The sequence below is a fragment of the Nanorana parkeri genome, unplaced genomic scaffold (assembly GCF_000935625.1).
Source record: "Nanorana parkeri isolate BGI_ZX_2015 unplaced genomic scaffold, ASM93562v1 scaffold554, whole genome shotgun sequence".
NCBI classification, from domain to species: Eukaryota; Metazoa; Chordata; class Amphibia; order Anura; family Dicroglossidae; genus Nanorana; species Nanorana parkeri.
The window spans coordinates 51,540-63,706 of NW_017306822.1; the positions used below are offsets into that span (position 1 = coordinate 51,540).

The 12,167-nt window shown below is 40.2% G+C and overlaps 1 protein-coding gene across 1 annotated transcript in view; it reads left to right on the plus strand.

The window, feature by feature from the left end:
• The first annotated feature begins 5,447 nt into the window (after positions 1 to 5,447).
• LOC108791477 (venom factor-like) overlaps positions 5,448 to 12,167 on the plus strand; it is a 25,449-nt gene continuing 18,729 nt past the window's right edge. The window contains exons 1-8 of the mRNA XM_018561981.1: positions 5,448 to 5,457; positions 5,618 to 5,688; positions 5,879 to 5,970; positions 7,903 to 7,982; positions 9,550 to 9,637; positions 9,729 to 9,831; positions 10,108 to 10,228; positions 10,809 to 10,924. Of these exons, the coding sequence (XP_018417483.1) occupies positions 5,448 to 5,457; positions 5,618 to 5,688; positions 5,879 to 5,970; positions 7,903 to 7,982; positions 9,550 to 9,637; positions 9,729 to 9,831; positions 10,108 to 10,228; positions 10,809 to 10,924 (681 nt within the window). The remainder of the gene's footprint in view (positions 5,458 to 5,617; positions 5,689 to 5,878; positions 5,971 to 7,902; positions 7,983 to 9,549; positions 9,638 to 9,728; positions 9,832 to 10,107; positions 10,229 to 10,808; positions 10,925 to 12,167) is intronic.

The following is a 12,167-nucleotide window of genomic DNA, read 5'->3' on the forward strand; positions in this document are numbered from 1 at the left end:
GGATATTTTGGGGAACAGGGACCCTTCTTCGTCACAAGCTGAGGCCTATCAGATCCAGAGAACAGGTCTTCTCTCAGACCATCTCAGCAAAACTCAGCAACCAGTGTCTTTTCTCTGTATTGGAGGAAAATTACCTCCAATCACAGAGCAGAGCCTTAGTTAACCACTACGGTAGAAAAAAGGAACCAAAATGCTTGCATGTACCCCTTACTAGATTAGGTGGGCAGGTGTAGTTACATGTTTCCCAACTTTCTGAAATGACCAAGAGAGATACCTTCTAGCGCAATGTATTTAGGCAATGGACACACCCCACCATGCCCCCAGTTATGCGGACCATTAAGAATTTGTATGCAAAAAATTATTGGCTAAATCAAGAATTGTCTTTTTCCACTATTACTTTTCCTTTTTACTGGGTTTTTGTAATGCAAACAAAATAATTAAGAGATAGAATGTAGATTTTATAGCAGAATAACAGTTTCGTTGGTTAAATAGAACCTTTTTATAGACCCAAAAGAGGGACAGCTGAGGAGCAAAGAGGGATGGAGGGATTTGGTTCCAAATGGTGGACAGTTGGGAGGTATGGTAGTTAGCATGTTAAAAAGTTGATGGCTTAGCTGCAGTTGCCACTTTCTAAACTATAGTGTGTGACTGAGGTGGAGGCCATAGACTAGGTACATTTATTGTATAATATTTGAGGAACAGGTTGATCTGTGATCCCTTTTACTTGAACGTATCCTGTGGCTATCAAAGGACCTTTTCACATGAAACAGTAATGTGCCTTTAGAGATATATAAGCACCACATGGCTCCCAACTGGAGCTTGGAGGTTGCAAACAATGTGGAGCTGCTACTGTCAGGCATTGCTCTGTCTACCAGTCCTGAATTTAGACTCTGTTTAGGATTGGTTTGTCTGTGCCTAATCTGAACATTAATCCGTTGACTCCGCTACTCTCTACTGTTTGCTTTGACCATCTGTCTGAGGACTTATGCCACTCTAGCATTTGCCATTCCTGTTAGTTGGCTGTTGGCCCTGGTGGCACTTTGACATTTGTGCTTTTCCCATGCAAGTTAACTGTAATCTTCCCTTCCCAACAGGAAAACCTCACCTTTCCTTCACTCCTCTCCAATTGTTTATCTACAGAAAGTGAAAAAATAACCAGTGTGTTCAGCGATGGAAAAACATATGACTCACTCGATGTGTTATTGCCTGGTCAATCACCAAACACCATAGGGGGAGGCCAAAGCCCTGTGTAAACTATGACTTGAGCAACTCAGAACATTCACATGGTGCCTTCTTCTGGTCACAGTGGCTAAATATAGTTGGGGGAGAATGATGGGAAAGTATGTATTGTTGGGGAGGGGAGATTAAATGAACCTGTAGCCTTGCTCTGCATATAACGAGGACCTGAATTTAATGTTATAAAAGCCTGACTCTTCAAGTCAGCACAATGTGGTGGAGAACATTTATATGAAACCCTCCCCCAGACCAGACTGTTAGACAGCTTGGCATGTGCCAGTTCTAGAACAGAAACTGAAGAAAGTAAAAAAAGGTAGAAAACTATCATGAGGAGAATATTTTTATAGTTCAGTATCATTACATGGCATTTTTTAGATGGTCACTGGGACTAGAATCCCTAGTTCTAGTATTGCATTTTCCATAAAGTAAAATCTATAGACTCTAGCTGTCAGAAGATCCAGTCATAGTGTTAGTGGTGGGGGACTGGAAATGGAGCTGGTATCCCAAACAGAAATCTGATTTTTGTGTGGCCTGTCCCTTTTATAGAAACATGTAAAGAACTGTACTTTCCATTGACAGATGCATCCTAATTACACCCAGCGTGCTCCACGTAGACTTTGAGGAAACTATTATGATTGATGGACGTAACTCTGCATTTGATGCTGATGTGCATGTGGAAGACTTTCCAGCAGGAGAAATTACACTTGTTAAAGAAAAGGTCTCAGTAAATGCTGGTAATCAATTCCTTGGAATAATGAAAATCAAGGTAAGATAAGTAGGGATGCAGTAGTATAGCCACTGGGATCTTGAGTCCCAAAACCCTTGTGATATCCTGATGTGCAACATTGGCTTGGTCCTGTTTGGGATTCTCTATTTCTTTTCAGGTCATGTTAACTACCCAACTACAAGAGGGCTCACATAGTGGCTATCTATCTATCTATCTATCTATCTATCTATCTATCTATCTATCTATCTATCTATCTATCTATCGTTTGTGTGTGTATGATTAAAAGAAGATTAAAAGAAGATGATTAAAAGAAGATAGATTAAAAGAAGATATTACAGGCCTTTGCCAACTCCAGCAGATGACATGTCCTATGCAGATCATTACTGAATAAGTCTTGTTTAGTTGATTCCTCAGGATACTGAAGGGACGATCAATTGAAACCAATGGTCATGCAGGAAGACAGCCTGACTCACTTAGTGCTGGTCCCTCCCTGCAAGGTAGTAACTACAATGCCACCAGTCCTCTACCTATATAAATGCAGTCATTGAAGGCCTAACCTATCGCTGGATTCTATCTCACTTTAGGTCCCCAATCTAAGCACAAGTATCCACTGACCAGGGCATAACAGAGCAAAAGTAAGCAATACTAAGAGACAAAACTTTTTTGAAGCTTCAGCTGCACTTTAAATCCAGCCTGCTCTATAAAAGCAATAACACTGTAGTGTAGCTACTTAAAGCTGAAATCCGGTCTTACTTTCAGTCTTGCACAGTTGTACAAGCTCTTCTCCTGTATTGAGATTGCTTTCTCTGATTTCATTGAACGTGTGCTTGTCTTTTTTTAAACTAACTGCAAAAAAAACGCAAACATCACATTTTTAAAAATGCAGAGGGGTAGTTGAGTGGGGGGTGTACAGCAGCCAAATAGCAACTGAAATGAAGTCACACACAAAAAGGAATATCTTCCTGGAAGAAAACTCTGTGATGTCTTCAAAATCTACTTTAGAAGTGTGCAAAAGACACACTGTATAATAATATAAGTATAGGCATTTTCAGAAATGACCACCATCATCTAATTGTCCCTGAAATCATTCTGAAAATCTTTCCCCAAGCTGTTATTTCTCTGAAAATCTCTCCCTTATCTGTTATATCATTAGAAATGTCTCCCTGATCTGCAATACCACTGCAAATTTTCCCCCTTATCTGTTATACCACCAAAAATCTCCCCCTAATGTGTTATACTACTGAATATATATTCCCTAGGTTGACTTTTAAAAAGAGGGGGCTGCCCCAAGAGAAAACCCTTTTTAGCCTTTCCAAGTCACCTGATCACAGTAAAGAGGCCAGCTAGAGTACGACTTGTGATGAGTCCTATAGCAGGACATAATTGCATTAGTTCACCATTTCCTCAATCTATCAATGGCTGAGGTTGAGTTTGAGCTCGTGATTGCAAGTGGACTACACAAGAGAAGAACAAATTTCAAGAAAACAAGGACCCAAGGGGGTGTTTCTAAATGAGATCATTGTTGGAATATGTAACATTAATGGGTTTCATGCGTTGTGTTTTGTATGGATTTTAATTATGTTATTAAATAATTCATGTCATTTTAACTAAAACCATTTTTATGATACCTAAACCCCCCCCATACTAAGGATTGTATATGTGTCCCTGTGCACAAAGCCAGCTTCATAAAGACATGGCTTGATGGTTTTGGAGTGGAATAACTCAAGTTGCCTCCACACAGCTCTGAGCTCAGCCATACTGAAAACCTATGGGATGAATCGGAAGGACAATTGTAAGCCAGGTCATCTTACCCAACATTCATACCTGACCTCATAAAACACACTTTTGGCTGAACGGGCACAAGTCCCACAGACAACCTACAAAGTTTGGAGAAAACCTTCCCAGAAGAATGGACGCTGTTATAGTCACTCAATATTATTTCTCATGGTTTTGGAATGGATGTTCAAAAAACTCATGGTGGGCTGGTTGGCCGTATATTGTAAAAGAATACAATATCTTTTCATGACACCGGCTTTTTACAGTTTAGAGACACAGTAATATGCATCAAGATGAGAATCAGTGGACCACCTGAAATGTAGATTTAATCATTTTGAATCAAAATTGATCAAACATAGTGTGCTGATTTTATATACACATGCATTATCTTTAATTGTTAATTGTATTTGATTCAGATATCGTCATACAGTTATCATTCAAAAAAACATTTTGTCATTGTAAGCGTGACATCCCCATCGTGTTCTCTAAGCAAAATTGTTTTGGTATCACCTGAAGCCGGATACATCTTCATACAGACAGACAAAACTGTCTATACTTCAGGGTCTACAGGTAAAACCCTATTTATGATCTTGGCTCTTGGTTCTTTCATTGTTTTTTGGGTGGGGTTTTTTTTGTGCCGCTTTACCACCTATTGTGAAAGTGACACTAAACTCAGGAGTTAAATCTTAAAAGTGCATTCAATTACCCTAACTATTAACAAAAATTTGTCTTATTTGTGTATCACTCGGCTGTAGATCATCAAATCATCTCTGAATTGGTGCTGACACTGTCCTTCCTTCTGGAGGGGGGCTACTTGTGTTCCCCATGGTCCCTGTGTGTGTTGTAAAGTAGTCACCGCTCCAAGCTCGCTCCTGTGATGGACTACAATCTCATTTTACTCCTGTTTAGTTTACTAATTTGTATTGAGATTGTTGTCCTTCTTGCCACCCTCAAGAAGGAAGGACAATGTCGGTACCAATTCAGAGATGATTTGAGTGTCCACAACTGAGTAATGTTCTTCACTCAGCTCACTCTCCGGATGGACTACAATCTCACATTTAGTCTACTAACTTGTATTGAGATTGTAGTCCATCACAGGAGCGAGCTTGGAGCGGTGACTACTTTACAACACACACAGGGACCATCGGGAACAAAAGTAGCCCCCCTGCAGAAGAAAGGACAGTGTCAGCACCAATTCAGAGATTATTTGAGGATCTACAGCTGAGTGATACACAAAAAAGGTCCAGTATTCTAATAGTTGTTTATTAGAACATACACTAAAATGGTTCTTTGGTTCCTGCTTTGGTGCACCATGATGGGTTATTCATCTTATACTTATACATTTTTTTCTTACGTTATACCCTTTCTATTGCCAGTTCTTGCCCGGATTTATACTGTGAATTATAATCTGAAGACTCAGAATAAACAACTAATCATCAATTATCAGGTGAGGATACTTGCACCGTTTGTGGTAATAATTGCCCCACTGTCAGCGCACCATTAAACTTTAACACAAGTGATTTGGAACTTACGCATTGCAGAGCACTCTCTTCTAACCCCCTATGTGACAGCGTTGAGATCTTAATCATCCAATCACTGAACATCAGCACTGCCACGTGGGAGAAAGGGAAGTGAGTCACATGCTCTCCATACCCAAAAGAGCCAGGTATATAACTTTGATTCTCCAGATGAATGTAAAGTTGAGGGGATGAAGAAAGGTAAGTAGTTGTGAGGTTGGCATTAAAGCTCAACTCCAATCACAAATGCAAGCTCACTGTCTCTGCTCTGCAGTCTTTCTGTGAGCGCCCCATGTGGGTAAATTATAAAACAAACCCCCTGGACTTCCTGCTGACAAAAGCACCATGTCTTTACATGCAGCATTTAGAGCCCCCATAGGAGGAAGAGGACCTGTTATGATATGCTACTGGACTGAAGACCTAGGGACAGAGGTATGTATCCTAGGTAGGGGATGTAAATAAGGTAGGGGATGCTCTGAGGTGGGATAATGAAGCAGGAATTGTGGGATGGGGGTAATCTCAAGTTAAGCTTTAAAATGCAACCTGTTGCTTTGTTTTGCATAGGCAAAGTGTGGGTTCACTTTAAGTACATTTTCTAATTCAGATCATATTTTCTTCACAGAGTCCTGATAATATGATTGTGAGAAAATACTCCATTTCAAGCTGGTCATCAGGAGTAAACTGTCATTCCTTTCTATTGGAAAATCGTGCAGTGTAGGTCCAGGCCAGAAACTCAATGTCTAGATTGCTTCTCTAATACCTTGTCCCTGCTGGGTGATATGAGTTTTCCAACTATAGTGACCTAGGGGCCAGTGGGAGGGACTACAGTGTGTGGTAAGGAACCATCAGATTGACAGTCCTTAATACCATTGGAGAGCTGCAAAGAGTAAAGGTTTCAGTCTGCTGACAAAATAAGTATTCATCTTATTTTTACTGGTAGATTTTAATATCACTTTATGCAGCTAGCGACTGGCTCACTTTAAATAAATAAATGGTCTTTCCATGTAATAAAATATTACAAACAGGTTCAGCCTAGCAATGATGAAACTAGGAGTGCAGTCCTTTCCTATCCACTTCCTTCCCTGCTGGTGCTTATTTTAATTTCTTGAATACTCTACACTTGAGTGAATCTCCCCCCCTCTCTCTCTCTCTCTCTTTCTCCCCCCTCTCTCTCTGGACTTGTTTTTTTCCAGCACATCCCACAGATGCTGGATTAGGCAGAGCTCTAGGGGATTTGGAAGCCAAGTTAACACCCTAAACTCATTATTGTGTTCCCCAAACCATTCTTGAACCATTTTTGCAGTGTGGCAGGGTGCATTATCCTGCTGAAAGAGACCACTGCAATCATGGAATACTGTTTCCATGAAGGTGTATAATTTGGCAGCAACAGTGTTTAGGTAGGTGGTACGTGTGAAAGTAACATCCACATTAATGGTAGGACGCAAGGTTTCCCAGCAGAACATTGCCCAAAGCATCAAACTGCCTCCGCTGGCTTGTCTTCTTCCCATAGTACATCCTGGTGTCATCTCTTCCCCAGGTAAATGACCCACATGCACCTGGCCATCCACATGATTTAGCACATGATTTCTCGGACCAGGTCACCTTCTTCCATTGCTCCATGGTCCAGTTCTGATGCTCGTTTGCCTATTGTAGGCGCTTTTAGCAGTGAACAGAGGTCAGCATGGGCACTCTGACCGGTCTGTGGCTACAGAGCCCCATACTCAACAAACTGCGATGCTCTGTCCATCGGAATCGGCATGAACTTTTTCAGCAATTTAGGCTACAGTAGCTCTTTTATTGGACCGGACTACATGAGCCAGCCTTCATTTCCAACGTACATCAATGAGCCTTGGCCACCCATGACCCTATCGCTGGTTCACCGGTTTTCCTTCCTTAGACTACTTTTGGTAGGTCCTGGCCACTGCAGACCGGTAACATCCAACAAGAGCTGCAGTTTTGGAGTTGCTCTGACCCTGTGGTCTCACCATCATAATTTGGTTCTTGTCAAAGTAGCTGAAATCATTTTGCTTGCCCATTTATTCTGCTTCCAACACATCAACTTCAGGGACAAAATGTTCACCACTTCCAGGTGTCATTGTAATATATCCCCACACTTCCAGGTGCCATTGTAACCACATAATCAATGTTTTTCACTTCACATGGTCCTAATATTATGCTTGATTAGTGTATCTATACTGCGTATATACAGTATATGTACCATATTTTCATTTCTTTAGCTCTGACGATAAGATAACAACATAACAATTTGTCGAAATTCACTTCACATTCACTTTAATACCAGTTCTCCTAAACAGATTACAAATTTATAAATCCTCATCAGAAATGCTAGTTGATATTAATAGGCCTAATTCACTAAGTTGTAATTCAAGTTCTATTTTTCTTTTTGGTTGTTTTGGGCCATGTGACTTTTATTTTCTGCATTCATTGCTGAAAACAATGCTTGTCATTATCAATCATGATTGTTATTGTTTAATATATTCAGTTTATGAGAAAGTGTTGTGTAATTTGGATGGATGGTCTGTATAGTTCCTGGATTTCGTGGTGGATAACTGGCAAATACAAACAGTCCAATCAATATCTTTTGTTCGGCCATTCAGTCAAATTGTTATACATTTTATCTTGCAGAGCAGGGGTTTGGACCATTTCAGCATGCTATGAGGGCTCTGTTCAAGAATATACTGCATACTTTGAGGTGAAGGACTATGGTAAGTGAAAAATAGAGAGAAACAATGATAACTGGGAACATGATAATAGAACATGATAATATGTTAAATATATATAACACAAAATTATGGTTTATGTAATAAAGCAATTACTAACAAAAAAGACACAGCAGAAAATGGAAGAGATGATAAAAATATATGTTCAGGTATCAGGGTACTGATTCTTTCATCTGACCTTCAATGTAAAGGGCCATTCTTTCTCCTGACCACCAATGTAAGCGACATTATACTTCCCATTGACCACCAATATAAAGGGCTCTCTTCTTTCCACTGACCACCAATGTAATGGTCTTTCTTTTTCCCACTGACCACCAATGTACTGGACATTCTTCTTCTCAGTGACCACCAATGTAAGGGGCTCCCTTCTTCCCACCACCAATGAAATGGAAATGTTTTCCCCAGTGACCACCATTGTAATGGACATTCTTTCTCTCACTGACAATAATGTAACAGACATTTATATTCCCACTTACCACCAATGTAATGGGGGCATTCTTGTTTCCACTAAGAGTAAAGTAAGGAGGAGAATATTTTCAAAGATTACCAATGTAAGGGGCATTGTTTTTTCTGCTGGCTGCCACAGAGAAAGGGCATTCTTTCTCTCACTGACCACCAATGTTATGGGAATTCTTTCTTCTTATTCTTCTTCTTCCCACTTACGCCAATATAAGGAGCATTCTTTTTCTCACTGACACCGATGTAAGGAGCAGTCTTATGCTTACTGACCACCAAAGTAAGAAAAATTCTTCCTCCAACTGACCAAAAATGTAAGGAGCCACTACTCTTCCCACCATTCACCAATGTAATGGGCATTCATTTCTTCCCACTTACCACCAATGTAATGGACATTTTTCTTCCCAATGACCACCAATGTAATGGAAATTCTTCTTCCCACTTACCACCAATGTAATGGACATTCTTCTTCCCAATGACAACCAATGTAATGGAAATTCTTCTTCCCACTTACCACCAATGTAATGGACAATCTTCTTCCCAATGACTACCAATGTAATGGACATTCTTCTTCCCACTGACCACCAATGTAATGGACCTTCTTCTTCCCACTGACCACGAATGTAAGAAGTGGTCTTCTTCCCTAACACCAATGTATGGGATCATTCTCCTTCCCACTAACACCAATGTAAGTAATCAGTCTTCTTCCAACTGGTTATCAAAGTAGGGGCGGGGGGGGATTATTCTTTCTACTAACACCAATGTAAGGGATCATTCTTCGTTCTAGCTACTTGTTCCATATCAGTATCTTAAAGTACAGAAGCCAGAGTGTCAGAATAAAAGTCAGGTAACTCTCATTTTCAGGAGTACACAAATTGTACTCCCTATATTTTTGTCATAGCAGGTTTACTTTTGAGCAAATGGTCAGTTAGGCAATTGTGTGTTGCCTTATTTTAAAAAAAATGTTACCAGCAGGAGAGAAGCTAATCCTATGATAACTCTGAAATAAAATAACATACCTTTGTGCAGATATGTTATGATTAAAAATATTTACTGACTATACTTTATATATTGTACTCCTTTTCTTCATACACAGTCCATTCAGATGTCGACATCAGTATCAAGCCACGTAACCCATATTACTATATCCAAGATCAAGACTATGCTATCGAAATTCAAGCAACGTGAGATCTATATCATTTCCATGCAGCGTGATTTGTTAATAAACTATAAACTGCACAATGTTGAACATTATGTTTCTTTTTATTGTCCTAGTTATATAAATGGCAACCCAGTAAATGGTGATACGTTTGTACTATTTGGAGTGAAGAAGGGCAAGGAAAGGAAACATTTGCCAGACTCAGTGAGAAGAACTAAGGTGAGAACGTTACTCTTTATTATTAGGTCAGTCTATGTGAAGGTTACCATACATGTTGGGTAACAGTCTGTGGATCCAGGCAGCTTAAAGGGGTTCTAAAGCCTCCTGTTTTTTTGCCCATATCTACTGCTGACAAGTATATATAGTGGCCCTAAAGTGTATTTCCACTTTTGCAGCCAAATTGGGATAACAAATTGGGATAATTCCATACGCAGGACTTTTTTATTTATCTAGCTGGAGTTCAGCTCTAATCTCTTTTATACTTTTGGTCATCAGATCAATGACGGTGAAGGAAAAGCTATTCTGGAAAGAAAAGATCTACTAAAAGCATTGAGAAATGAACAGGAAATGATGGCATGGACCCTGTATGTGTCCGTCACTGTCATCACTGACTCAGGTAAGATTTCCTGTGACTTCTCTCTGCCGTTCTTATGTAGTTACCATGTTTCCTGTCATATCTACTAAGAGAAACCTTTTCACATTTTTAGATGAACTTACATACTTAAATACATGCACACATGTACCTCTTCTCCAAGGTCTGGCACCACTTCAGGGGTAGGTCCATGACAGCCTTAGTACAAAGAATGTGGGTTGAATGACACTGGCTATCATTCAACCAGGAAGACTGGAGACATCTAGTGGTAGAAAGGAATTACTGCAGGGCAGAGCTCTGGACTGAAAGTGCGTATTGCAGCAAAAGCTGCTATTTTTATGATGTTGGCCTATTAAGTTACAAATATAAAAAAAAAGAGTTCCATCTTAGGGTAGCCAATGCAACAATAACTCAATAAATGTGTTCTATGCACTATAATGTCTGCTAAAGTATGAACTATTTTAATAATCTAATTAGAAAAATGTGAAAATGTTATGTAGAGCCTATAACTGTCTAGTTTAGAATAAATGATATATGTATATGAGGTTGGAACTTCTTGCTAATATTTAATTTTTTGTTTCTCCCATGTCGTCTCTCGCCTTAGGTGCCGGTGTAGTAAAAGCAGAACTGGAAAACATTCCAATAGTTAAAACGCCACATAAAATCACCTTCACCAAAACACCTTCATATTTCATGCCTGGACTGCCCTATGACTTTATGGTATGTATTTCTCACGTGCGGTGAGGTCCATGCCAGGTGAGGCAACCCCCCGGCCCATCCCAGGTCACCGAGCTATGTATGGAGGAGGGAGGGGAGAGGGAGGAGCCTCCCTATCCATCACTTGTTCATCACTGATGACATCTAGATGGATGCTATCAGTGTCTTTTTTTGTGATTGGACAGCTTGGACCAATTGCACTTTGTTGGTCCAAACCATCCACAAAGCTCAAGCCTCTGACTCCAAGCCAGAGGCTGTTGTAGCTCTGGCCTCACAGTGCTAGGTTACACACAGCAGCGGGGAACCCCTCTGCGGTGTAACCTAACATAGCTGTCAAACGTTGGATGCAGCGCCGCCTGTAAGTAACTGGCGGCGCTCCATCTATGACAGGTTACACAACGGGGAGGCTTTTCCCGCTAAATGGAGAAAAAGTCTGAAGCTGGCAGGCTTTTCTTCCCTGATGGCTCTCCCTCACCTGCCTCCCCAGACCGCATGCCCTGCTCTATATGGAGAATATATGTGATAGGAATTTAGTTTCAACAATTGCCCATGAAATAACAAAATTCCACTTATGTTAAAAAAATGATGACAGCGTATAAAATTGCTCCACAAGCCATTTTGTAATTTAATGTAATTAAAAATGACTTTTCCATTGCGATCTGAAGCTGCTGTAATATTCTATAACTGCTGATTCAGTGCAATATAGCAACATGCCCTGAACACAGTTGGTGTATGGGAGGCCCCCAGAAATGTAATTTCTTGCTTCTGTTGTTGGCTCACAGACTTTCCCAGAATTCTGCACTAAGTCAAATTTGTATTCATCGCTTGCAACAGAAGTTTCATTTTTGGTGAGATACCTCCTAGGGGTTAACTACTTCCAAAAGGATTCTGACACTCAAGCTTTCCTCATCAGCACACTGAAAGTGCACCAGGTCATTATAATGATTACAGACCCTCCCGTTCAGGAATCAGTCTGGAAAGGACATGGTGAGGCAAACTGTGTTTTTTAGTCAGAACAGGAAAAGGTTGAATCTACAAAAAAGTTTGTTAAAATCGTTGCAATGTCCATTGATGACCCAGAGGAGATTGTTGAGCAAAAATGGAGTTATACTTTAAATTATGTCTGTGTCTTCATTAAGGACCCTCTCTTGTTTTTGTCTGGTACTCCTTAACCCAGACGGGAAATGAAAAGACATTTCCTCAGTTAGGGCTGACATACGGTAGTTAAAATCTGACAATACACCCC